This window comes from Wyeomyia smithii, chromosome 1 (genome assembly GCF_029784165.1).
Source record: "Wyeomyia smithii strain HCP4-BCI-WySm-NY-G18 chromosome 1, ASM2978416v1, whole genome shotgun sequence".
Classification (NCBI taxonomy): Eukaryota; Metazoa; Arthropoda; class Insecta; order Diptera; family Culicidae; genus Wyeomyia; species Wyeomyia smithii.
The window spans coordinates 38,503,232-38,528,465 of NC_073694.1; the positions used below are offsets into that span (position 1 = coordinate 38,503,232).

The following is a 25,234-nucleotide window of genomic DNA, read 5'->3' on the forward strand; positions in this document are numbered from 1 at the left end:
TTTCGTCACCTTCGACAATTCGATGAGAGTATCTATGAGATGTTTACATTTTGTGACTCATGCTAATTTGTAAAATTACGCGAGGTTTCATTGCAGTGTTGTTGTAATAAATTGAAATTGCAAATCATCTAGAATATATTGTAAAGTCGATTGAAAACCGCCGTACAAATCTGATTGAAAGTAACATGATATTTTTCTGGGTGTGAGAATCTGGTCAAGCTCACCACTGCACTGTAATTAAATGATACGATTACTTTAAGTGTTTTTGCACTTGACTCGATTCGTCACGTCACACTGCAAATTGAAGTGATTTAGTGTTGATTTCACAATGATTAACACTTTCTAATGAGATGATCTTGCGTTGAAAACTGTTCAATGGAAATCACCATCATGTTATAATGAATATCTCTTGAATTTGCACCACTGTTCAAATCAATTGAATTACAGCTGCGATTCCAATTGACAAACGTCAAAAACATAAAACGAAACAAAAATAGTCGCGATGGCGAAAGGCGCAAGCAGCACATTTTCCCCGGAGATTAAAAATTTGTTTGGGAGTAAGTTCTATTGAATCTTTGATATTAATAAAATAATAATAAAACAACTCTTTTACAGATCCTGAATTCGAATACACCGACACAGCGACAGTGGTCATTTTGTAATTAAATTGAAAACCTAGAATAAAATAAAACTGAAAAATCTAAAATAAACAGAAACCTTTTAAATTTATTGTGATTAGCAGATAATATCCAAATGACCAACATTTTGTAGCTCAAACATAAGAATATCAAAAAAGATGAACATAACAACAGAAAATCAAGTCATTTGCTGTTGATTTCACCGTTCTTTGCTTTAACATGTTTCGAAGGATTTTCTTTTCACTTTGAAATGTTCGGCAAGTAGTGCGAATTCAACAGCAAATCACTTCACTTCGACGTGATTTTTTTTTACAGTGTGGAATGATAAGGAGTGCGATGATATTTTTCCGAGTGGATATGCTTTAGTTCACCCAACGGCCTACAGATGGCAAGTTCATAGGGTTGCCTTGAGATTATATGCAGCGTAGCCCAACTTGGATATCTATGTCTCTTTAGTCTATGGTATAACTTAACTTCAATAGTGATACTACCAATAATATAAATATATATGATTAGATCTATCACAATAGATCTAATCTCTGGTCCCAGTGATGAGTCTACACAGAAAAAAAAAGTAATCGGGCTTGTTGTAATGGTGAGAGACGACCTTGAAAGAGCGTTAAACTTAGTAGCGGTCCTTACAAGCTCCTTCTCACGCCTCCACAAGATTACAATAGACTACCAGCTGACACATGGACTGGACACTACTGGTTGGCGTTGCCTGCAGGCTTGCAAAGAAAATTCAAATAAAATCAGGGAAAATGCGAATTAAATGTCTGGTAATAATCCGACAGTAACTTTGAATGACGACATCCTGGACTGTTTACCAAAAGTTTTGTAATAAATTCAAATGTATTGAAAACAATGAAATCAAACTGCTTTGCTTTCTTTAACGAGAAAAGTTTTGAATCGACATAAAATAAGCATCACATACGGTCATCGATTCAGTCTTGAAAATCTTTTTAATATGTGTCTGTACCAAGCATACTGGACAAATTTTCGCAGCGGGGGCTGGACCAATTTATTAGATAGATTATCTGTAGGTAGCTTGTTTTACTGACGGTGTTGGTTTTCGCTGCAACGTTCCCATCCTGAAATCTATGCTATTGTGTGCCGAGCTCGGTTTGATTTTGGGTAAAAGTTATTAGGAACAATTAATTGTGTGAAACATAATTCCACAATAAAAGTTAAGCTTGGGATCATTTCTTATCAATCATAAGACTTTTGTTTTATTAGCATTCTGATAAACCAGACAAGCTATTCCAAGGAGTTTGAATGCAATTACCTTTCATAAAAACTTGAATAAAATAGTGAACATTCAGAAACAATAAAACCAAACAAGCGTACCCCTTCCTCAATAGTAGTCACAAGTTGCTACCAAATGAGAACAAAATTACATTCCACTAATCATAATACCCCAACAGTTTTGCTTCCGTTACAATTGCTACAAATGCGGCCATCGTTTCCTGTCCCACCGGAGTGATTTGCTCTGCTGGCAGTATGAACATATCGGTCGACTCCGGTGGACCTCTCAGTTCGAACGTCAGCGAAACCGGTATCTTTGCCTGCTGGTACGCCCAGTCAATACTGCCTCCGCTTGATGGGTAAATAGTTTCGTGCTTACTACCACCCTGGAAGTTTGTTCCATGAACTGCCGTGAGGGCTGCGATTGCCTTCTGTGTAATACCATTCAGATGGTCATAATTAGGTATTTTATCTGCGGTATGACCGAACGGAAACATTATCAGCTGCGAGTACGAGTGCAAAGCGATGTATGTTCGAATCTGTTCCTTTTCGGTATTTTTACGTATAAAATCAGCCAACGCGACAGTCTCTGGTTCGGAAAACACCTCACCGCCAGAAAAATCATAACTACAGGGATCGTCGCTGGAACCGATTCCTCCCCAGTTGCTGTTGAAGTTTCGGTTGAGATCAACTCCGCGACATAAACCGTACGGTCTACGGTTTTTTCTCCACAAACGGTCACCCTCGAAGGTGAACTTATAACCATCCGGGTTGACCACCGGAAAGATGAACCAGTTATAGTTGGTGGAGAGATCGACGACCAGAGGATCAGTTGAGGTGATTAGTTCGTTTAGAATGAACGTAGCAGTCGCTGAGGATATCCACTCTCGGGCGTGGATGCCACCTTCCACGAAGATGGTTTTGTTGCCCGACTTACGGGACAGCTTAACGCCTTTGATGGGCAGCCCTTCGTAGGTTGATCCTAAGCTGTGCACAGTTATGAAATCGTGCTTTTTGGTTAGATCTTCCATCCAAGCGTAGATAGTCTCCAGGTGAAAGTAATGATTCCAGTCAAACTCGTCGGTGCTAACCGAAGAAGGTTTAACATTTTGAGATTCACTGTCGATTTTGCTTTGAATGTTGTATTCCTACAACTTAATAAGTTAAAGTTTGTTCGATAATAATAATACTAAGGCACTTACCAGCACCTGTCCCTTGATTTCGAACCGTTTCAGCAGATCTTCAAAATCCATAATCTTGTTTGCGGCAACCATGATAGTCAACTGTTGTCCCGGTTGTCGGGCATGTCCATAGAATGTACAGCTATCGCTCTTGGCTTCCAGTTCCTGCAGGATTTGCACATGTTGATCCGTTTCCAGCTGCACCCGATACAACCGATAATTGTCGTACCGGGCAACCGTACGCTGTGGTGTTCCATCGGCAGCTGATAAACTATGTAAGGTTAGTATTGTTTGCAGAAGAAACAAATAAAATCGAACACGCCTACCGGCCATCGTGGCAGAACTGATTGACTGATCGGTTCCTCCAGTTATTCAATTTTGAATATTGAATGCTGCGGCACTTATCTGCCGTGCGCTGTTGTGTCCGATAAGCTTAAATAGCTCGATGAACGATGAGCAGAGAATGTCTCGTTGCGAGATGAAAAGCTTTTGTATATTGAAGCGAGTGCTACCTATATATTTTAATTTTCAAATAAGATAAGATAAACTGACGATTCACGGTTGTTTGTTTACGACGAAATGTGAACACCGAGGGATGTGTGACAAATTAAGTTCATATTCGCGTTGACGGTGTTGCTGATATTTGTTTGGTTTTTGCATGCGAAAAAGAAAGAAGAAAATATTTTTGCTTTTGTCATCACGCACATTTTGACAACTGGATATGAGTGTTCACGTAGGTGCGAACAGCCTTCAAAATCTCAATAACCCGAATAGGTACGGCAGACGGTTTAAATCTCAGGTCTAAAGCGCTTCTGTTTGTCAACATTGACGACGTAGAACTCCAAATACAATGTGGAAAAAAACTATATTTGGTAGATTTTTCGAAGAAGTCTTCAAGGGGTTTTAATCTCTTTCGCTTTTAGTGCAAACAAATATCTTCTTTTTCCTCACCTGTATGTACCTCGTTGAGAGTGAATGTGTACTAAAATCCAGAGTCTATGTTTATAATAAGAGTCCCGCAAAGATGAAACCAAAGGAACCAAATCAGTGTCAAACGAGGGTACCAATCGAGCAATGTAAATAAACAAGGTGATAATGTTAGGAGTGGATGGAAAGTGTTGTAATTGAGCGTAATAAAGAATATGTGTTTTTTCCGAAGTTTTACTTACACATTTCAATCCAACATTAAACCTGTACACTGGTTCACTCAAATTTAACAAAACATTACCGGTGTAATCTTACAAAACTGTGTACCTTGTGAAGAATTTCAAAAAATGATATTCGCTTATGCATGGTGAAAAACAAGACCTGGCAACAAACGGGACAAAAACTGTGTTGCCGAAACGACAGATTTTCTCTTCGCGCGACTCTATATACACATAGACTCTGCTAAAATCAATTTTCATGAACCATTTATTTACACGAACTTGCCGGTTGTTGCATTCTTTTTGTGCAGTATACGGTGTACGGTTCAGTGTCCTATCAGCTGTACTATCTAGCGATTTATTATATAAATTTTACTTGAAACTTTTGTTTGATATGCAATTGTTTTACCGTTTGTTACTAGTCACATGCATTGTGGTGTTAAATGCCGCTGTCCTCATTGATGGCAAAGATGTTTCCAAATCGACAAACAAAGCACGGTACGATCAGTTTCGAATTTACCGTGTGTTTTTGGAAAGTGACGAACAGGTTCAGTTGATGCAGCAACTCGAGAATCGTAGTGATAGCTACACCTTTATGGGCCATGCACGGCACGCGAATCAGAACTTGACCATTATGGTGGCGCCTCAGAAGATTGCTGAGATAGGTGACCTGCTCGAGCGATACCACATTCAAGGCTCAGTATTGGTATGAATTTTTTAAGGGCACTACCTAAGTACTTATCAATAATTCGAAAACTTTATTTACAGTTGTACAACATTCAAGAATTAATTGACAAGGAAGAGATTACTATCGGTCCAATCGATGCAAACCCGGAACGGTTTGACTGGCAGCACTACTATCAGCTGGAGACTATTCACAAGTGGTTAGATTGGCAAGCTACAAAGTATCCTTTCCTATTTGTGATAGAGCTGCAGGCCAGCTACGAGAACAATCTCATCAAGGGCGTCAAATTGTCGAAAAAAGCCGGGAATACAGCCGTTTTCGTGGAATGTGGTATTCACGCGAGGGAGTGGATTTCGCCTGCAATCTGTACCTATTTGCTGAACCAGTTACTTACCTCAAAAGATCCGGCGGTAACGGATTTGGCTGACAGTTTCGATTGGTTCTTTTTCCCGGTGGTCAACCCAGACGGTTACAAGTATACATTCGAGTCGGATCGGTTGTGGCGTAAAAATCGGCGCCCTTACGGTATGTGCCGTGGGGTCGATCTGAATCGTAATTTTGAAAGCGATTGGAACGGAATCGGTGCCAGCTCAGACCCATGCGCATACGACTTTGCCGGAGCAAGTGCTGCAAGTGAACCGGAGACTCAAGTTTTGCAACAGTTCTTGAAGCAAAATGCGCGGTCCAGTCGAATTCGTACTTACTTCTCTATGCACTCCTTTTCGCAGCTTATCATGTTCCCGTTCGGATATACATCCGATAAGGTGCAGAATTATGACGATTTGAAGACAATCGGGGAACGCGGTTCGGCAGCAATTCGGGAAACGCACGGCAAGCAGTACGTTTCTGGTGCGATGATCGAAACCATTTATCCCTCATCCGGGGATAGCGTTGACTGGGTGTTCGCCGAATGCGACGTTCCAGTGGCTTTCACATTTGAGCTGCGTGGGCCACCGGAGAGCACAAATATGTTTATCTTACCCGCTGAGGAGATTATTCCCACTGGCGAGGAGACGCTCGCCGCGTATGTCGCAATGCTAAACACAGCCCGTGATTTGGGTTATTATTCCGAAGTAAAGGGAGAGTTATGAAGTTATTCAAAACTGTGATAGAGAATAAAAGTTTTACAGTAATTTGAAAAATTTTGTTCTTTTTTTTCAACCACTTTCTAAACTTTGTAAGGATATGCCGGCATTCACAAATCAAGAACGAAAAGTGAGCTTGTATCTTAAATAAGTAATAGATAATATAATATTACATAACACGATAGAGATGTGATGCGTTTAAATACGTTTCAGTACTGTCTCATTTCATCGTAAACCGTGATGCGTTTTGTAGATTGCTAAATAGCTATAATAGTTGCTTTGTTCAGCACAGTTAAAACTTTGCTGTTCTGTTAGTGGTAAGATGAGCAGAAGATCTCGCTGAAATCCTTCGTTCAAACATTGCTAGTGGAATTTCAATCTTTTGTATCCTGCTGACAAAATATTTACAAATCCTACCTGGTCATCAGTCTGGGACAGCAAAATCATTGCGCTTCCCGCTTCTCCTCTTCTGGGGCATCTTCCGTAGTATTGACTTTCTCGCCACCCAGCAGTCGTTGAATTTCCGCTAGAGAGATGCCTTTTGTTTCCGGAACCAGGAAGAAGACAAACACCGTTCCCAGCAGAGAGAACCCGGTAAACAGCCAGAAGACTCCCGCAATGCCAAGGCTCGTACGCAGCGTATCGAAAATCTTTGTAACCAGGAAAGCAAGCAGCCAGTTGAATACTCCGGCCAGTGGGCTGGCATACGCTTTGACGTTATTGGCAAACAGTTCACCAACCATCAGCCACGGGATTGGACCGTATCCGATTGAAAACATGGCAATAAAGAGACAAACCGCCAGCACCGGCAGCCAACCGAGCTCCGTCACCTGGCTAGGATCATCTTCCTTCAGCTGGAAGTAGACGGCAAGCAGAATAGTGGAGATCGCCATACAGAAATCCGAGATTAGCAGTAGAATTCGACGGCCAGTTTTGTCCACGATGAAAGTTGCCAGTAAAGTAGCCGCGACCTGAATGGAACCAACGATGATCGTCGCATGGGTAGCCTCCAAACCGGTGTTAGCATCATCGAAGATAGAGTTGGTGTAGAAAATGACAGCATTGATACCGGACATCTGCTGGAAGAACATCAGCCCAAGAGCAATGATTAACGCTCGAATGGTGGTCTTCTGACGAAAGCCTTGGGTGAAGGTAATTTTTTCCGCTTGCATTTTGGCCTCCTCGGCTTTGAGTTCTTCGATTTCCGCGCGCTCGTCGTAACGGCTGCCGCGAAGCCACTTCAACGATTTTGATGCATCATCGTAACGAGCTTTTTCCACCTAAAACAATGTTTCAAAAAATTTTAATATTACCATTAATTGAGAAGACATGTATCACACTTACAAAGTAGTACGGACTCTCAGGCATGAAAAAGAAAATAAGCCCGAAAACAAGCGGAATGACACCGCAGATGATGCTGAGCACTTGCACACTAACGCCGGCACCGACGGCATACACGAACAGAATACCAATTGTCACCAGCAGTTGGAAGAATGTTCCGAGCGTTCCTCGAATCGATGACTGGGCAATTTCGGCCGTGTACGTTGGGGCAGCCACACAGAAAGCACCACCGCCGACACCGAGGAAGAAACGACCCGCCATCAGCATGGCGACATTATCGGCAAAGATAATCAGCAACCAACCGAGCAGCAGTGGCAACACCATCGACAGCATGGCCCACTTGCGTCCCATCAGCTTCATCATGACACCAATGGGGAAGCACATCAGTGCCGCCCCCAAATTAGCCATAGATCCGATCCAGGAAAACTCCTCGCTGGTGATGGGGAACCCATACTCCTGCTTCGTAACCAGGGGAATTTCCGCTGGCGAAGTCCATCCCAGGAATGTACCAGCCGCCAGAGCTCCTCCGGAGGCCGCCAAACCGGCGATATACTGTGGCAGCTTACGACCGGATTCACCGGCCACATTGTTCACCACAAAGCTGCTCATCGTATCGCGAGCCTGCAAAATTAAGCAAAAAAATATGGTTGTAATCAAACTCGAAAATTACGACGAAATATTAGGACGTGAAAAGTATATGTACATCGTCACGACTAATTTCATTAGCTGGAATGGTGGCACCATACGGACGCGAGCTCGACGGAATAGCCGGAATCAGCGGGGTGCGAGCATCGCTGGAATTATCCATTTTAGCTGTAGCAGATTTTGTGTACTAAGCAGCACGATTTATCTTTTACTAACTAATGAATAAGCACTATTACAAGTCATTGTTTTGCAAATTTTACAAACACCCAACCTTGGGTGAAACGGACTGGAAACGTAAAAGTAAAACAAAGCATGAGTGAAACCGGAGTTGCCAGTTTCTTTGGAATGGCTTGAACAAGTTTCATTAGCTTTTATTCAAGATAGGTTTTTGAAAATTCAAAAAATGGACAGACACACAAAAACGGTTACATTTTGAGAAGAGTGAACGAATTTCGCAAGCATTTAACTGTTAATTCCTCTTAAATTATGTGAAAAAATACTGCTTGTCTGGCAACAATTCAAATACATGGCCATAGTACACTGAAACAAGTCGACATATATTCTCTATTAAATTTGTCCAATGAATTTACCGTACCAAAAGATCTCTTAATTATAATTGATTCCATTAGAAATCCATTTGTTAAAAAAAGTGTGATACAATAATTTTAACGAATCGCAATATTGCGGAATATATTTCATAAAGTAGGTACCTATATAAAACCGTCATGTATCGAAACCAACATATAAATCTTATTGATAAATCCAATAAAAAACACACGTCGCGTTACTTTGTGTCAGTTTACCTGTGAAGTTTTGTTCTGACGTTTGGATTTGGTTTCGAGTCATCCAGATTCAAAATGGCCACACCACGAATATATATTTCCTAATCTCCAATAGGTAAATTATTTTTTATACTTCATTTGAGTTTAAAATTACCTAGATATTCACAACTATAGATCACACCGAAGAAATTGTTACTTTTCAAATCGTATCATCGAGCAAACAACGAACAGACAATTGCAACTCGGATCAAGTGGCCAACGTTGAACCGGTAATTTTCTTTTTAATCATCATTTGTCAGGAAGTCGGTAGTGAAATCTCTCGATAGTTGTGACCGCCACGACCGACGTAGTTCATTTTTGCTTTAATTTATAGGATTGCTTTATTCCGATAAGAGATATACGGGCAACAAATTTTTTAAAAGAAATATAATTTTTATAATAAATTCTTGTATTTTTCATTAACAAACACTTCGATTTGTTTTCATGTACATATCACATGAAAGAAACACTCCCTTCAGTGAAGTTATTTCTATGGGATAATAACAAGGAATGCATGAGATTTTCCTATGAAATTGTTATTGTATGTCAAGATATAAATATGGCATTTCCAATGAGTCCAATCGATTATATGTTCTTTAGTTTTTAAACGATTTGCTTATCTATTTTAAAAGCTTGGTAAAAATGTGAGTCTATCAGACGATCCTATAAAGAATGCATGACACATTTTCGATCACATTGTTTTGATTGGATGTTCTAATAGTGCAAATTTATAACACTCCTATATAATCTGAACATGTGAGATTATTTCAGTGTACAAAGAATACAGTTACAATTCATTCGTTTATTCGTGTGTATATAGTGAAAATGGATAAATGTGGGTGGGAAAAATGGGAGGTATATTTTAGTACAACGTTCGAACGAATGTATGAATGAATATCGTCGGTATAGTAGATAGATGAATGTTGTTTCTCACCTTTCTCACTAGTCAAGGAACAGTGATGCAAATTCGGCATAAAAAATGCGTTTTTTGGTCAACAGTATGGTTAATAATTTATAATTAGTCTCTTATAATACAATTATTTTATTTATACTCAGTTGGATTTGAATTTACTTTTCACAACAGTAGCATTTCTCTGTGCTTATGTGGACATCGCGAAGATTTTCTACGGAAATTCTTTTCTTTGTGGCCACAGAGGAAAAATCGCAACAGCAATTTGATTTATGAGAAATTGATATTGTTTCTGTCACTAATTGTTTGTTTTCAACTTAACTTCAAAAAATCTTCAATCAATACTTAAAAAATGTTTCTAAAGTTTCATAGTGTTTTTTTTTTTCGAAGTTCGTCTGAAAACTAACTTGGGCATTAGAGGGTTAAGAAACAGGTAATTTTCAAAATATTTTTGTTTCCTCAGTTAATGATTTCTAGCTATACGTGTGAACTTTCAATTACTCATCATATTTTCGAACAAGAAAACAGGAAACAGTCGCTCGAGGCAGAATCTGGCGAATACACAGGGTGGGGAACCAGTTTGTTTTGCGCAATTCCTTCAGTTCATAGATCGTATTGTAAACAGAATGAGCGGGAGCGTTGTATTGGTGAACGAGCACTTTTGTCATCACCATATGTGGTCGGTTTTTTTATAACATATTTATTTGACACGGCACAATACCGTTCAGTTTTACAGTGCCAAATACAAAAAACACAAAAAAACTACTGCTGCTGTTTGTTAGAGCGAGTAACTATTGTTTTTTCGTGGTGGCGAGGCAACCTTCGTCCTTGCCTCCTTCTTCGAGAGTTGGGCCTCCGAGTCCATGCTCATCTCATCTTCGCTGCTGTCCGAAGCGTTCTGCTTTCGGAATTGCTCGTGATAATTTGTTTACTGCTTTTTGCCAGTTTTTTCTACGGTAGTGAACTCTTCGGGCGGTAGTAACGTACCTACTCTAATTGGCAGCGGTGGTGCTGCTTTTACTGCGTCCATTGTTGTTTGCGTCTTTGATATTGTCTCTGCTACCGATTTGAGGGTTAGAGTATTAGCTTGACTGTTTGTATAGGGTTGTTTAGCGGTGGTGGTGTTTGGGTGCATCTCGGCTGGTGGTGAAGCATTGCGTTTCGCTGCCTCAGTGCAGGACATTCCAAAATGCAGGACATTCCAAAATTCCTTAGTGCATAATTGGCATGTCGCTTTCTGGTTACTATACGAAACACGGCTCATAGGAGGTTCCGGAAAATTTCCAAGCTCAAATTTTATGTAGCTGGGAATCGGTCGATGCAAGCGCTTCCATTGGTTTCCATTCTTCACGCGACAAGGAAGAAACACTGCGAATCAGCAAGAGTACAACATACATTGAACAAAGAGTATCAAATGTCTATTGTCCTCGCGCTCAAAAGCACTTGTGCCCGCTCTGGCTAGAAGATGAGTATGAACTGATGTGGTTGGTTTGCACTGATGTCAATGCCCAATCGATCCAATAGTGTGCAATAATATTGTTTTTGATTGTTTTCTCATAAGCAAGGTAGTTTATTGATAATATGCTTTGCGAACCCCACAAAATTCTGGGCGCTCTATTGGCTGGTTGTTGCGTTCTTGAGCGCTTCAAACTTAAGTAGCTTGCTGAATTTCACGTGTGGTACGCTTCTACGAGTTTTTGGCTCTCCTGAGCGCGTCATGCTCCGATTGTAAAGCTACAGTCACGACGAAATTGAGCAAACCAATAATTAACGGTTGAATTAGCTGGGCAGTTCAGGAACCCATATGGAAGCAATGCTTGATCAGAACGCGGAATTAAATTTTCCTATCGTAATCAAAATAACAGATGTAGCATCCATTCAACGGCAAAAACTTGAGAACGAGTTAATAACATATCACGAAATTCGGACAGTTTTAAGTTCTCACTATTTGTCAATAGATGGCGCCAGCTGAAGGGGCTGGGCGATTTTGACATATCTAAAACGTGATGAACCAAGCTGAGACATGTGGTAAACGAATCGCTTACGTTAGTGATTTTATTGTTGCGTCATATACTTTTAGTTGTGCGAAAATGACTGATTTTGTGCCTAATAATCGGCAGTTCCGGGACGTGTTACTATTTTCATTTCATTGAATGAAATGGTAACGTGGCACTAAACACTATAATTAGAGGTTTGTTTTGTTCAGTGACTTTTCTATTTTAATTCGCAGCTTTCCCTTAAACGTTTTTGGAAACATATTTAGCGACACTCGAAAGAATTTCAATTACAATTGGCTACATTGTGCCCGTAGTGTTTTTTTCCTTCTGCAAGCAACATTTATTTGACAAGGTACAAGCGTATCGTTGTTGCTGAACAAGCACCAAGAATTTCTCGTAATGCGTCTAAAACAGAATTAACTCTATTTCCCCAAAGACCAAATCCAGCAATTTAAAAAAAATGTTCAAGGAAAAAAATTCGTTCGAACATTTCGAAAAACATTTCCCTTCGAGACCTCGAATTAGTCCAAGTTCATGAATTGACCTATTGGGATGGGGAAAACATGAAATTTTTTTGATATTGTTACAGAGAATCATAGGGAATGGTAGGTGTCTATTCAAGTCGTCTGTGCTAAGAATGCTCGCATGTGATTGGTTCATCGTTTTCGTAATATTGTCTTTGAAATTTTTTGATCAATTTTCCCGCTGAGTAATGTAATAATGATATAACTAGCGTATTATAAAATTCTCCAACATTATTTATATCCATCATGTGGTTATGCTGTTATTATCGTTTGAAATCTGACGGCACATTTACCAGTTTCATTTCCAATTTCACTGAATGCATCCCAGTATAGAAATAAAGACGTATTCCCGCGTCAAAAAAGTTTTTTCAAATGCTTCTCTAAGTTCAATAACTTGCCGTGATTGGTTCCGTCACTTTAAGAATGGAAATTTCGATGTTGTTTCGATGAGCCAAAAACCTTCGAAGACGCTGAATTGGAGGAATTGCTCAATGAGGTTCCGTGACAAACGCAAGAACAGCTTGCTTTAGTGTTAGATGTTACCCACCAAGACAATTCCAATAGAATGTATGATTTTGGAATGATGACAGGTGACAAAAATGGATTTACTATAGCAACCAGAAGAAAAGAAAGTCATGGGAGCTGTCCGTTCATGCTTATACGTTAACAACTCGGCTGAATATACACGCTGCGAAAATTGTGGATTACTTATGATGAGACCAGGTCAGTTTTGTTTAGTATGAGCTGATGAAACCAAACGAAACCATCACTGGGGAACGGTATCGACTTCAACTGATGCGATTAAGCCGAGTACTGCGCAAAAATCAACCACAATACGAGCAGAGGCACGAAAAAGTGATCCTGCTGTATGACAACGCTTGGTTTTATGCTGCCAAAGTAATAAAAACAAACGTAGAAATGTTCAACCTCACCCGCCATATTTCTGTTTTTTATTTGTTCCGTTTGATGGCACATCGGTCGGGCTGATCAGCAGTTCTGCTCATATAAAGACATCGAAAAATGGATTGATTTGTAGATAGCCTCAAAAAACCAACACTTCTATCGTAAAGGTATTCAAGCTCTGCCAGAAAAGTGGGACAAAGTAGTAGAGATGGGCAATACTTTGAATCATTTATATTGCCGCGTATAGCAAGTCCGTCCTATTTGCATTTTCTTCAAAATTAAGCTAATAAGCGGAAATGGTATTTAATTATGCATTGTTTAGTAACAATAGATGAACTCAACAACTTTGTTTTGAAAAATTTCAGCCTAACCTGCGATGTGCGATTGCAAAAGAGGCGTTAAATTACCCATAGCGAATGGCAATGGTTTCAATAGATTGTCTCCGTCTAGCACATACCAATAATTCCAAATTAATGTGTAGACTATTATTTTGGAGAAATTTGACCAGAGTATAAATAATTCAATAAACGAGTCCAGAGTCAATTGACTTCTGGCTTTGAATCAGATTCCATCAGTCTTTTCTGATTGAAGCACCGGATTCCCAAAACCTGTTGACTATCCTTGAACACTTTATCACAAAGTCCGCATCAGAAAAACATATGCAAAGAACTTTCACGATAGTTGGTTACAGTAATATGAAGATGTATGTAGAGGGTCTTGTTGATCGCGTGCGAACAGTTTGGGTGACTAAAGACAGTTCAAATTTAGTTTACTGAGTATTTAGCGATAATCCTACAATAAGCTGTAAATACATTCCTAACCAAACTGTCCATGAACCAAAACCCTCTGACCTCTAACATCTTTAGTGGAGACCACAACTTTTTAAGCGGCAGAATCCACGGGATGAAGTAAGTAAAAAATACTGAAAATTTTAGGCACACTAGCACCACGTAGTGGTAGAATTCAGGACTAAACTAATAGTCAACCAGTAACCCCCTTCGAATAACTTTTATGAAAATCGCTGCTTTTTCAGTGATGGGATTCATGAAATAAAATTAAATCTAAATACTTAGAACTACATGCACACTAGCGCTACGTAGTTGTTTTACTGAATTTCATGTTTGTGTGCCTGCTCCAAAGTGTTTGAAGCCATTATCCATCAACATCCTATGTTTAGCGTGAAAAACTACATTTCTACTGCGCAGCACGGATTTATTCCTGGTAGTTCTGTTTCAACTAATTTATTAGAGTTCATAAATGGCGTTACAAAAGTTTTACCACCTGACACACGTTTGGGTGCTTTGTTAGACACTCAACTAACATTCAGGCAGCATTTGTCGATGATCATCTCCAAAGCTAATCGTCAACTTGGTTTCATATTCAGAATTGGAAATGAGTTAGTTGATTATGGCACCATGCGAGCTCTCTATTGTTCATTAGTACGCTCTATTCTGGAAACTGCTTGCGTTGTTTGGGACCCGCATTTTGAATTTTGGAGTCAGCGAGTTGAGCGCATACAAAAACATTTTGTTAGAAGGATCTGCCGTACTTTGCCATGGAGAGATCCAGATCATTCACCACGTTACGAAAGCCTCTGCCTCTGGTTGGAATATTCCCTCTCGAACAGCGCCGCAAGGAGATAATTGCCAAAATGACTCACAATATTTTGACAAGCCGGTATGATTGACCAGCCATCCTGACGTTGTTGCAGTTGTATTGTCCCATTCGTCCTCGTCAAAGCCAGAGCCTATTGCAAACGAATTCGCACCGCACGAACTACGTCCAGAATGAACCTGTTCGCCGAATGGCCATGCTCTTCAATCGATACTAGTTTAGTCATGTCTTGTATGTTATGAACTGTTTATAATGTATGTTATTTTATACTTGTACTGTTGCCATGTATTATTTGCAAAAGATGCTGGGTGTTAATACCAGCTTGAAAGTTGCATTCACGGCCTTTCAAGGTGGCTTTTCCCAGCCATATAGTTTAATATTTATTCATTAGGACTACTGTCGGAAGCATTAATCAATAAATAATAATAATAACTTCGCTGAATTCCACAACTTTTAGAAATTAGACTGGGAAACACTGGTTTGCTTAGAGTTCAAGTTGAAAAATAAATTAAAGATTAAAGCTTTCTACCCATTCCTGAGTTTTGGTGTCCCTAGCAAAAATATCTTTTCCGGAATGAGTTTTTCCGTAAGTCAACGTATAAGCGACGAACCCGGCAAGCAATTATCTGCCGCCTTTTGACGCACTTCTACATTCACTGGGAGTACCAAAGTTCACAGGAATGATAAAAAAACTATAAACTTTTCAGGACAATATTATTGGGCTTTAAAGCAACATTTCTTTCGCTTTTGTCGACCAGCGTTATGTTAAAAATACTCAAAATTATATATATTTTGGCACCGCGTGCTGGCTGAATTTCGTAACAAACTAAATAAACGCTATTGATGTTCTAAACAACTTTGCTGAAGACCGCAATTCTCGAAATAAATTAGTTACAAAAAACTCTGAACTACATGCACACTAACGCTGCATTGGGGCTGAATTGCAAATCATACTATTCACCAACCACAAACCCTATACCTGCTGAACAACTTTTCTGAAGACCACAGACCAATTCCAAGTTACATGGGATTACAATTTTAATAGACCAATTTTGATGTGGCAAAACTTTGCACGGATATTTCTATGGGCTAGAGATGTCATTTTGTGCTATTAGTTTTAGCTAGTATAACGTCTTGTCACACAAAGTTGTAGGTAATAACTTTGTCTTTTCAACAAGACATATACACCGAAATTAAAAAATTAAAAAGCAGCAGGAATGTGTGTAGCAATGTGTGGTATTCTAATTTTTTTTTTCGAAAAAAGAAAACACCGACGACACCGATCAAACTAACCGTTATGGCGCTAAAAATAGTTGTAATGTTCGATACCTTTTACATAGGCTCTTCTCAAAAATGAGTCGTGTTTCAAACTAATAGCAAAAGAGGGCCATAAAAACATAGCCCATAAAACATCTGTGCAAAGTTTCAGCCAAATAAAAAATGACAATTGAAAATCATAAGCGTCTTACACAAATTACGTAACGCATGAAGGGGGGGGGGGGTAGGACAGTTAAGTCTGCGTTACTTTTTGTTACATATGGGGGGGGGGGGGGGGGGGTGGTAGTTGAGCCCGTTACGTAACTGAGATGTTTGCTCAAAATCGAAAATTTGGAGGGGGGGACAGGTTGTTATCGTTACGTAATTTTAGGGGGGGGTCTAACGTTACTTATCGTTACATATGGAGGAGGGGGTCTGAAATCTAAGTTTTTAGCGTTACGTAATTTGTGTAATAGAATTGTCCTCTACTATACTCTAACCTATAGGTTAAAAAATTATAGTCCTAACTCTATAGGTTGATTTACTATTCAAATTTAGTTTAAAAAGTGATGTCCTAAAGAATGCTTCAGAAGGTTATAGCTTTTTGTGAATCTTATCGAGATTTCTTTGGTAAGAGAAATATTAAAATATTTGAACTGTTAGGTGATGTCATTGATATCAATAAGTGTTCCAGTAGCTGGAAGTCATAAATTGGTTGGTGGTAACGGAAGTTCGTTGTCTTTGTTTGGATGCGTATGGATAAGTTTTATTCTACGGCATGCATGTGAATTTTTATTATGGCATAATAAAATCAATATTGTGCATTTAAATAAAAATTATCAAAATGTCGCTGATAAACTGGCAGTCAGGCTCACTTCCGATGTTTATTTTTGGTGTTCTCGCAACACTGCAAGCATCTCAGCCGCCACTGCGCTGTCAGTCCGGTTTATAAAAACAAATACATTGAAATCATTCCGCAGTTCATGTTGTGTGAACACGCAGCTGTTCTATGTGTTTGTAAAGTCGGAAGTCGGAAGTCTGACTTCCGAACTTTAATTTAGTGCTGGCGCCACAATAACAATATTAAGCGGATTGATTGATGTTCGTCTAAAACAAAGATTGGCTGCAATGATGATCTAATGGTTAAAGCTAATATTGTTTAAATAAAAACATTACAAGAGAATATTGTCTATTCAAAAGCAAATTAATTATTCGAAAAATTGTATTCAAACATGCGTTCGTGTTTTGAACATCACTTTCAAACTTTTTTATTTACTGATCGTTGTCTTGCTTTCACATTTAGTTTGCCTTTTTCCTACCGTATTTTTTTCTTCGTTTTCAACAGCTTCAACAACTCTTCAGTAGGTTATTTGTAAATTAGATTGTTTGACGAGTGCACGGAGAACTGTTTGCGAAGCAAACTTCTTCAGAGCGGACATTGAAATGCCATTTTATGTTGTATATTGATGGCCTTGACACCGATTGAACATTAGTCGACGAAAGCATCCAAAAGTTTTCGTAATTCTCGTAAAAATTAGTTTACCTATTATTGGTTAATTTTTTCCACTTGATGTTGTAATTTAAACAGTAAAATTGAAACATCAAAATGCACATACAACTTACAGCATGCTCATTAACAATAAACAATTAATTTAAACTGTTCGCAATATATTGTTGATAAATATCGTAATGAACCGGTGAAGCAAAATTTATTATTAGTATTACACAATCCCATACGGTGAAAGTACAATGAACTATAATGTTAAACACGGTTCGCTAGTTTAATTTGTGCCTTTACCATCCAAACTCTTCAATTATGATTATTTAACCGCACTGCTGATGCAAAAGAAAGCCCACAAAGCAATGGATAAAATTCCATTCCGGAAAGACCAGTTTCCAGTGCTAGGGGTGCGTTCTTTGGCTGGAAATTTGCAATTACTGCTTATCGCAGTGCACTAACAAACCATCAAGAAACTTGTTTCAGGAAAAACACGATTTCTCCCGCGCGAACTGCGCTGCACTGCACACTGAACCGCAGCGAGGACCAACTTTTTCACGTTTCATTACATCTCTGCCACGAACAAATTGGCCAGCTTATCAGTGCTGTTGCTGCAGCATGCAAACATCCACATTTTCACTTTAGACTATTTTCTTTGACGTGCACACAATAACCACACGGACGAAAACTGAGAAAATTTCACTTTGTGAATGTTTCAACATTCATTATTGGTTAGGCTTTTCTGGCAGGCGCAGAGATGAAAAAAAAACGGGGCGAATTTTTCCGCTACGGCGCAGTGCGCCAGCGATCGCGCCAACATTCCTTCACGCAAAACTCTTATCAAGCCCCACCTACCCGTTTCCAACAGGACTGCACCATTTTGGCATGCACTGGACACCAAAACAAGAAACACGAATAAACTATTCTGGAATTCTCGAACCACGATCGGCAGGCACGTTCTTGGGGTAAACAAGCGTGAAACCGGAAGACAAACCAATCGAGCGGAACCGAAGCACCTTCACCACAAACGTGTGTAACTTAGCTGAGGCAATTTGGCCACGAGCGGACGGGGCGACCGAGCAGAGGAGAGTTGAGTTTAAGATCTTTACCGTTGCGCGACCGTACTGGGACTGATCGGTCGGACGGCGAGGCTTTCGCGAAAAGCGCGCAAAATTGGTTTGTTACAACAACAAAGCATTCTGTAATGCAATGGTGGATCACTCCGTCGCTACCGTCGCGCCGCGTAACCCATTGATACCCCCTCCTACCAACCACTTCGGGTGTGGAAGTTACCAGCGTGGTGGCGCAGATGCAATTGCAATAGAGCTTGCGGGTGGTTGGTGTTTGCTTTGTGAAAAGCGGCCGGTTGTTAGTTGTAGGTGCACACAGGTAGACTTCAGCTGCTAGCACTTGGAATGCACACATGAACGCGAAACTAATGGACAGAGTCTAATTGGTGGTTTTTAGAAGCTTGGCACGTTGAGTGAGGTGATAAACGGGTAACTCTGGTTGTAATTTTTCCAGTCTGCGGTGGTCTTGCTTAAGAGAAGCAAGGAATTTCCAGGTTGAAGCTGCTTCAGTTTGTTAGAGATTTGATTGATTTAGGTGTTTCCGCGAACTGACGGAAATCTCAGTATGACGAAATGATAACATTTCTACAGTTATTTTATTATTTTACAGAATTTTCTTATTAATTCTTATTAATAACTCAACAACTTTAAGGTGCCATTCCTCCAAAAAGATACAGCAATCGCTGTAAAAATCAAAGTTCTAAATGAGGTCCAATGGTATTAAATTGCAAATTATTTTTTCGTACAATACGAAAAAGAAGTGCATGATTTAGGATATTGAGCTATTTTTAAGTTCCTAAAACCGTGAAAGGTTCTGATGAACGTTCACCAGAAATTAGAATGATAATCCATGATATCATAATGAAACAATCGAATCACCTAATTTCAATTTCATTTCTTTAACGAAGTGTGACCAGCTGCTAGATACCAACGTACCACTCGAGCGGAAATAATTTAAATGACCGTGAACTGACCAGAACAACGACAAATGATTGTACCAACATATTCGAGCCAAACAACTGAAAATCAGTGTAAACAAGTCATTGGTAAGCGCTTTACTTTAATGATAGAATTGCGAATTCGCGAAAGAATTTACCGTCAGCGGTTGCGTATGCGTTCAAACAGATGTGGATACTTAGAAAATTCATACTAATTAACTAATACAACTACAAATACTAATCAAAATTTGTGTTGGTCGACATTTTTTCAGAACACTTCAATCGTTCGAAAAACATGATGAAACTTTACACGATTGCTGTCTTTCCATACTTCAACACTTTCCAGTAACGGATTATAGTATGCAAATGCCAGTCAATTACATGCCTATGATTGACAGTCAACCTGAGCTGTAATTTCCATTTCTACATTTGTTTGCCCAACCTGTCTGGGCTAGACAAGTAACGAAGCAAATTAAAGCCTATATATATTCTACATTTTGATTCGAATCTTGTGACACTGTTTACTCGGGAGTCTTAAAATGAGTTTTCGTCAGTAATAGCGCTATAAAAAATAAGATCAACGAAAACCGTAAAACCACAAATAAATAAACAAAACCGTAAAATCACCATAAAACATCCAATTTTTTTTTGCTTTATTTCAGTTTAATTTGGCCTAAATTTCAATTACCGAGAATTCCAGAACAACTCTACAAAAATTACCCTTTATAAACAAATATAGTTGTCAGGGATGATTATCCATACAGTTCAACAAGAACTTATATAGTTGGGAAATATACTCTGGAAAGGTTGTTAAGCACGTTTCAAAATTATTGATTATGTGGGAAACTTAGATTATAACTAAAAATGCATGCCATGTGTAAATGCTTCGCAATTTCAACTCCATTTATATTTTATTCGCAAGAAATCAAAAATTTCATACAACAAATTGAGTTCAAGTAACATTTAATGATGGGTCATTACCGAGCCTTTGGCATCCCTATACCGAGTACCAGTGAATGACAATGAACTCATGTCCTGGGCTCAAATTAATTTGTGCCCACTGTCAGCAGTAAGATAAAGATGTATGAAAAGAAGCGGTGATATGCTATCTCGTTTACATATATGCCACTTGGACACGACCATCACGGATTTGGCTCAAAGCTGGGGGAATTATTCATCTAGGTTCACTATGAAAAAATCCCAATTTTGGTGTTGACTGGAACACCCCCCGCTCTGTGGGACCCCCCTCTTTGTGACAAAGTCAGGCAATTTTTGTTCAAAATTCCGTTTTTCTTTTTTTTACAATTCATAGATGTAGGACGTCCGCAGAATACTGATAGATGATTATTAAAGAAAATAAACCAAGGAATCCAAACAAAATATTATTATTGACTGGAAGTGTTGCCAGATAGATTATTTTTGTATTTTAAAACTAAATTCACATTTTTCGGCAAATGCAGCCAATTTTATTTTAAATTTGATAATTTCATCGTGTTCCTTGAAAAATTTTACGTAAGAAACAACTATCATCCCGAGGTAATATGAGCCAATAAGAGCCGAGATATAACATTTTTACGAAAATAGTTGTAAAATTCGTAATTAATTTATTTTATAGTTTATAGCCGTAAGACACCCGAAAAACAGTGATGAGTGAATTTTGAAGAAAATAAACCAAGGAATCCAGAAAAAATATTATTTTTGACCGGAAGTGTTGCCAGATAGATTATTTTTCTATTTTAAAACTAAATTCACATATTTCGGCAAATGTAGCTGAGTTTATCTTAAATTTGAAGGTTTCATCGTATTTCTCGGAAAATTTTACATAAGATACACTTACCACCCCGGGGTAATATGAGCCAATCTCGAGATCTAGCATTTTTACAAAAAACTAATTACGAAATTTAAAACCATTTTTGTAAAAATGCTATATCTCGGGTGTTTCTTATGTAAAATTTTTCGAGAAACACGATGAAACCTTCAAATTTAAAATAAACTCAGCTACATTTGCCGAAAAATGTAAATTAAGTTTTAAAATAGAAAAATAATCTATCTGGCAACACTCCCGGTCAAAAATAATATTTTTTCTGGATTCCTTGGTTTATTTTCTTCAAAATTCACTCATCACTATTTACAGTCTGATACAAATTTCGAACTCTTTTTATGTCCAAGGTTATCAAAGTTGGCCAAGGGAAGGGGTAAAAATAAATAACACCAAGACGAAAAAAGGGAACATCTTTGATAAAAGTTTGCATACAAGTTACGGTGTTTGTAACTTGCACTCAAATAAATGTTAAAAAATAACACTTTATTTTTAATGTTAATCATATTGCTTGCTTTTGACAACGTTCTCGCTGTCACTGGACTTGTTTGTTGCTAAATTTAACATATACGCTGTCGAAGAACCGGCTTAAACTTTTTTTCGTTTCCTTCGCCGTTAAATTCTCGCGGTTTGCCAAAAGATTTTGACATATCTTGTACGTGATTACCCAAGCTCAGATATATGGTAAACAAATCGCTTTGGCACGTTAGTGATTTTATTGTGGCGTCATATTGGGTAAGTTAGAAGTCAGTTAAAGAAAATGGGCCTTGAACTCTTAAATCTTGATCGACATAGACAATTTAAATGACAGAAACATAACTAGCTGTCCTTTTTTTTAATAGGGGGGGAATGTTTGTAATGATTTATTTATGTACTAATATCTATTCAGAACTAGTATTGTGTGTTCTGCCACAAATGATGACATTTCAACACTATTATATATATATATATATATATATATATATATATATATATATATATATATATATATATATATATATATATATATATATATATATATATATATATATATATATATATATATATATATATATATATATATATATATATATATATATATATATATATATATATATATATATATATATATATATATGTACGCTTTTTTATATTATTGAATGTTATTAGCTTTCGCAGTTAAGTTAATGTAATTGTAGGAAAATTATTAAACCTACTTGTCAAGGAAAAAAAGGAATAAAACAAAACTTAAAATAAACTTAAAACTATCTTACTGACTATAAAGTGAGCCAATCGTTGCCATTGAGGATTGCAACGATTTTTGTCGGAATTTGTTGATAATTTGGCTTGACATATTTTCTAATGTTTCTACATTAGTGAGTCTATGTAGCTCGTTCGTGCTAAACCAGGGAGGACGCTTCAAAATCATTTTCAAAAGTTTATTCTGAGTCCTTTGAAGTGTCTTCTTCCTGGTTGTACAACAACTTGTCCAGATGGGAACTGCATTTAACATTGCTGGCCTAAAAATTTGTTTGTAAATTAACAGTTTATTCTTGAGACAAAGTCTAGAATTCCTGTTGATAAGAGGATATAAACATTTGATATACTTATTGCACTTTGACTGGATATTTTCAATGTGCTCCTTGAAAGTAAGATTCTTATCATAAATTAGCCCTAAGTATTTAACTTGATCAGACCAATTTAAGACCACACCGTTCAGCCTTATAACGTGATTATGGGTGGGTTTGAGAAATGAAACTCTTGGCTTATGAGGAAAAATAATTAACTGTGTTTTAGAAGCATTAGAGGAAATTTTCCATTTCTGCAAGTATGAAGAAAATATATCTAAACTTTTTTGTAGCCGACTGCATATAACACGAAGGCTTTTTCCTTTTGCGGAAATGCTTGTATCGTCACAAAACAGAGATTTCTCACAACCTGGTGGTAAATCAGGAAGATCAGAAGTAAAAATGTTATATAAGATTGGGCCCAAGATACTCCCCTGATGCACACTAGCTCTAACAGGCAATCTATCTGATTTACCATTTAGATAGTTAACCTGAAGAGTGCGGTCAGTTAAATAACTTTGTATCATTTTTGTAATCATTTTTGTAGCTATTAAACCTTTATGCCGAACACTGTCGAATGGCTTTTCTATATCTAGTAGAGCTGCTCCAGTCGAATAGCCGTCAGATTTATTAGTTCGAATCATATTTGTTACTCTAAGTAACTGATGAGTAGTGGAATGCCCATGGCGAAAACCAAACTGCTCATTTGCAAAAATTGAGTTCTCATTAATATGCGTTATCATTCTATTGAGAATTATTCTTTCAAAAAGTTTGCTAATAGAGGAAAGTAAATTAATTGGTCGATAACCTGATGCCTCAGCTGGATTCTTCTCGGGTTTTAAAATTGAAGTGACTTTGGCATTTTCCATTTCGTAGGAAAATGTGCTAGTGCAAAGCATCTGTTAAAAATTTATATCAAGAAATTTCGGGAGTTTTCGGGAAGTCTTTTAATAAGGATATAGAAAATCCCATCATCTCCTGGTGCTTTCATGTTTTTGAATTTTTTGAGAATAGTTCGCACCTCATTCAAGTTTGTTTCCAATACCTCTTCAGAAAGAAATTCTTGGGTGGTGATCTGATCATACTTTTGGTTTACTTCATTTTCAATAGGACTTACTACGTTCAAATTGGAGTTATGAACGCTCTCAAACTGCTGAGCAAGTTTTTGAGATTTTTGTTCATTCGTTAGAAAAATGCAATCACCATCTTTAAGGACTGGAATGGGCTTCGAAGGTTTCTTAAGAACCTTCGAAACCTTCCAGAAAGGTTTTGAATAAGGTTTTAGTTGTTTAACTTCTCTCATGAAATTCTCATTTCGCAAGAGAGTGAATCTATGTTTAATTTCCTTTTGCAATTCTTGAAAAATAATTTTCAAAGCAGGATCACGAGATCTTTGGTATTGACGTCTCCGTATGTTCTTCAAACGTATAAGAAAATGAAGTTCACTGTCAGTAATTGGTGCATTAAATTTCACTTGAGCCTTAGGAACTGATAAATTCCGGGCATTGAGTATTAAGCTGCTAAAATTATCTAATGCTCTGTCAATGTCAGCACTATTTTGTAAAACAATACAATACAATTTTACAATATTTTCGTCATTCAAGAGATTTACATTTTGTTTTCGGCTTCGTTATGTATGTAATATTTTTAATATTAGTTAGTTTTCTTTTCTTTATAATTATTAGAGTTTAAGGCGGTTTAACCGTCAGTGTTTGAATTCTAAGAAACCTAAATTTGATAACCTATCTAACCAGATCTCGAATGAGTCTGTTCTCTGAGGAGAGAGCTTTCACCATGAAATATCATATGAGTCCTCAATTCGCTCCTGAATAGTTTTACATCCGGCAGTTCGATCTAGATCTGTTATACGGGTGCCGTACGGGGCATTAAGGATGGTTCTTAGTAGCCGGTTTTGGACCACTTGCAGCTTCTTTTTATGCATCTCAGCACAGGATCCCCACAATGGCATGGCATATTTAATTCAATACCGGAGCGATGATCATCTTGAACACCGCTATTTTGTTCTTTTGCGACAACCGCGACTTTCGGCATGTCAACGATTACAGCTGTTTAATCAATTCAATGTAGCGTATTTTGAGACCATCCGTGTGTGCATTATATAGCAATTTGTCATCAATGATAGTCCCAAGGTATCCAACGTCACATGACCATTAGGGTGTCCCAAAAAAATCGATATTGAAAAAGTCAAGGTGCTCAGCTCTAAATTGAAAGATAATGTTATTTATAGCATTTTTGTAGAACATTTCGACTTTCTAAAAAATTGTTTTCAGGTTGCCCAAACGTGATTTATGGAAAAATGACTTTTTTAAGCTACAAACCCACTCTTTTGCACTTTTTTCAATTCTGTTCG

General features: G+C 38.0%; 3 protein-coding genes across 7 annotated transcripts in view; 1 reads left to right on the forward strand and 2 right to left on the reverse strand.

Moving 5' to 3' along the window:
* Window positions 1-1,837: 1,837 nt before the first annotated feature.
* Window positions 1,838-3,761, reverse strand: LOC129718662 (zinc carboxypeptidase). 2 transcript variants are annotated; one of them, XM_055669657.1, is made up of 3 exons: window positions 3,391-3,761; window positions 3,086-3,335; window positions 1,838-3,031 (listed from the first exon to the last, which is right to left on the reverse strand). In XM_055669657.1, exons 2-3 carry the CDS (start codon window positions 3,155-3,157, stop codon window positions 2,042-2,044), a joined length of 1,062 nt encoding a protein of 353 aa, XP_055525632.1. In that variant the 5' UTR covers window positions 3,158-3,335; window positions 3,391-3,761; the 3' UTR covers window positions 1,838-2,041. The 2 variants fall into 2 exon arrangements, with proteins under 2 accessions (XP_055525632.1, XP_055525631.1); XM_055669656.1 differs by having other exon boundaries at window positions 3,086-3,327; window positions 3,391-3,760.
* Window positions 3,762-4,466: 705 nt separating this feature from the next.
* Window positions 4,467-6,165, forward strand: LOC129718665 (zinc carboxypeptidase-like). Its single transcript, XM_055669662.1, has 2 exons — window positions 4,467-4,915; window positions 4,978-6,165. Exons 1-2 carry the CDS (start codon window positions 4,469-4,471, stop codon window positions 5,983-5,985), a joined length of 1,455 nt encoding a protein of 484 aa, XP_055525637.1. The 5' UTR covers window positions 4,467-4,468; the 3' UTR covers window positions 5,986-6,165.
* Window positions 6,025-25,234, reverse strand: part of LOC129718663 (facilitated trehalose transporter Tret1) — a 36,253-nt gene continuing 17,043 nt past the window's right edge. The window contains exons 1-4 of one of the 4 annotated variants that reach the window (XM_055669659.1): window positions 8,024-8,278; window positions 7,324-7,941; window positions 6,397-7,259; window positions 6,025-6,342 (exon numbers count right to left, since the gene is read on the reverse strand). In XM_055669659.1, coding sequence (XP_055525634.1) covers window positions 6,423-7,259; window positions 7,324-7,941; window positions 8,024-8,128 — 1,560 coding nt within the window. In that variant the 5' untranslated portion in view covers window positions 8,129-8,278 and the 3' untranslated portion in view covers window positions 6,025-6,342; window positions 6,397-6,422. Of the gene's footprint in view, window positions 7,260-7,323; window positions 7,942-8,023; window positions 8,279-18,344; window positions 18,615-25,234 lie in introns of those variants that run through there. The other 3 variants (XM_055669660.1, XM_055669658.1, XM_055669661.1) reach the window with 3 other exon arrangements.

Excerpts from the sequence above, each read along its gene's own strand:
- LOC129718662 (XM_055669656.1), bottom strand. Across the intron at positions 3,032-3,085 it reads AAATCAAGGGACAGGTGCTG|GAATACAACATTCAAAGCAA; the intron begins GTAAGTGCCTTA and ends ATTAAGTTGTAG.
- LOC129718665 (XM_055669662.1), top strand. The coding sequence starts at position 4,469 with ATGAACCATTTATTTACACGAACTTGCCGGTTGTTGCATTCTTTTTGT. Across the intron at positions 4,916-4,977 it reads ACATTCAAGGCTCAGTATTG|TTGTACAACATTCAAGAATT; the intron begins GTATGAATTTTT and ends CTTTATTTACAG.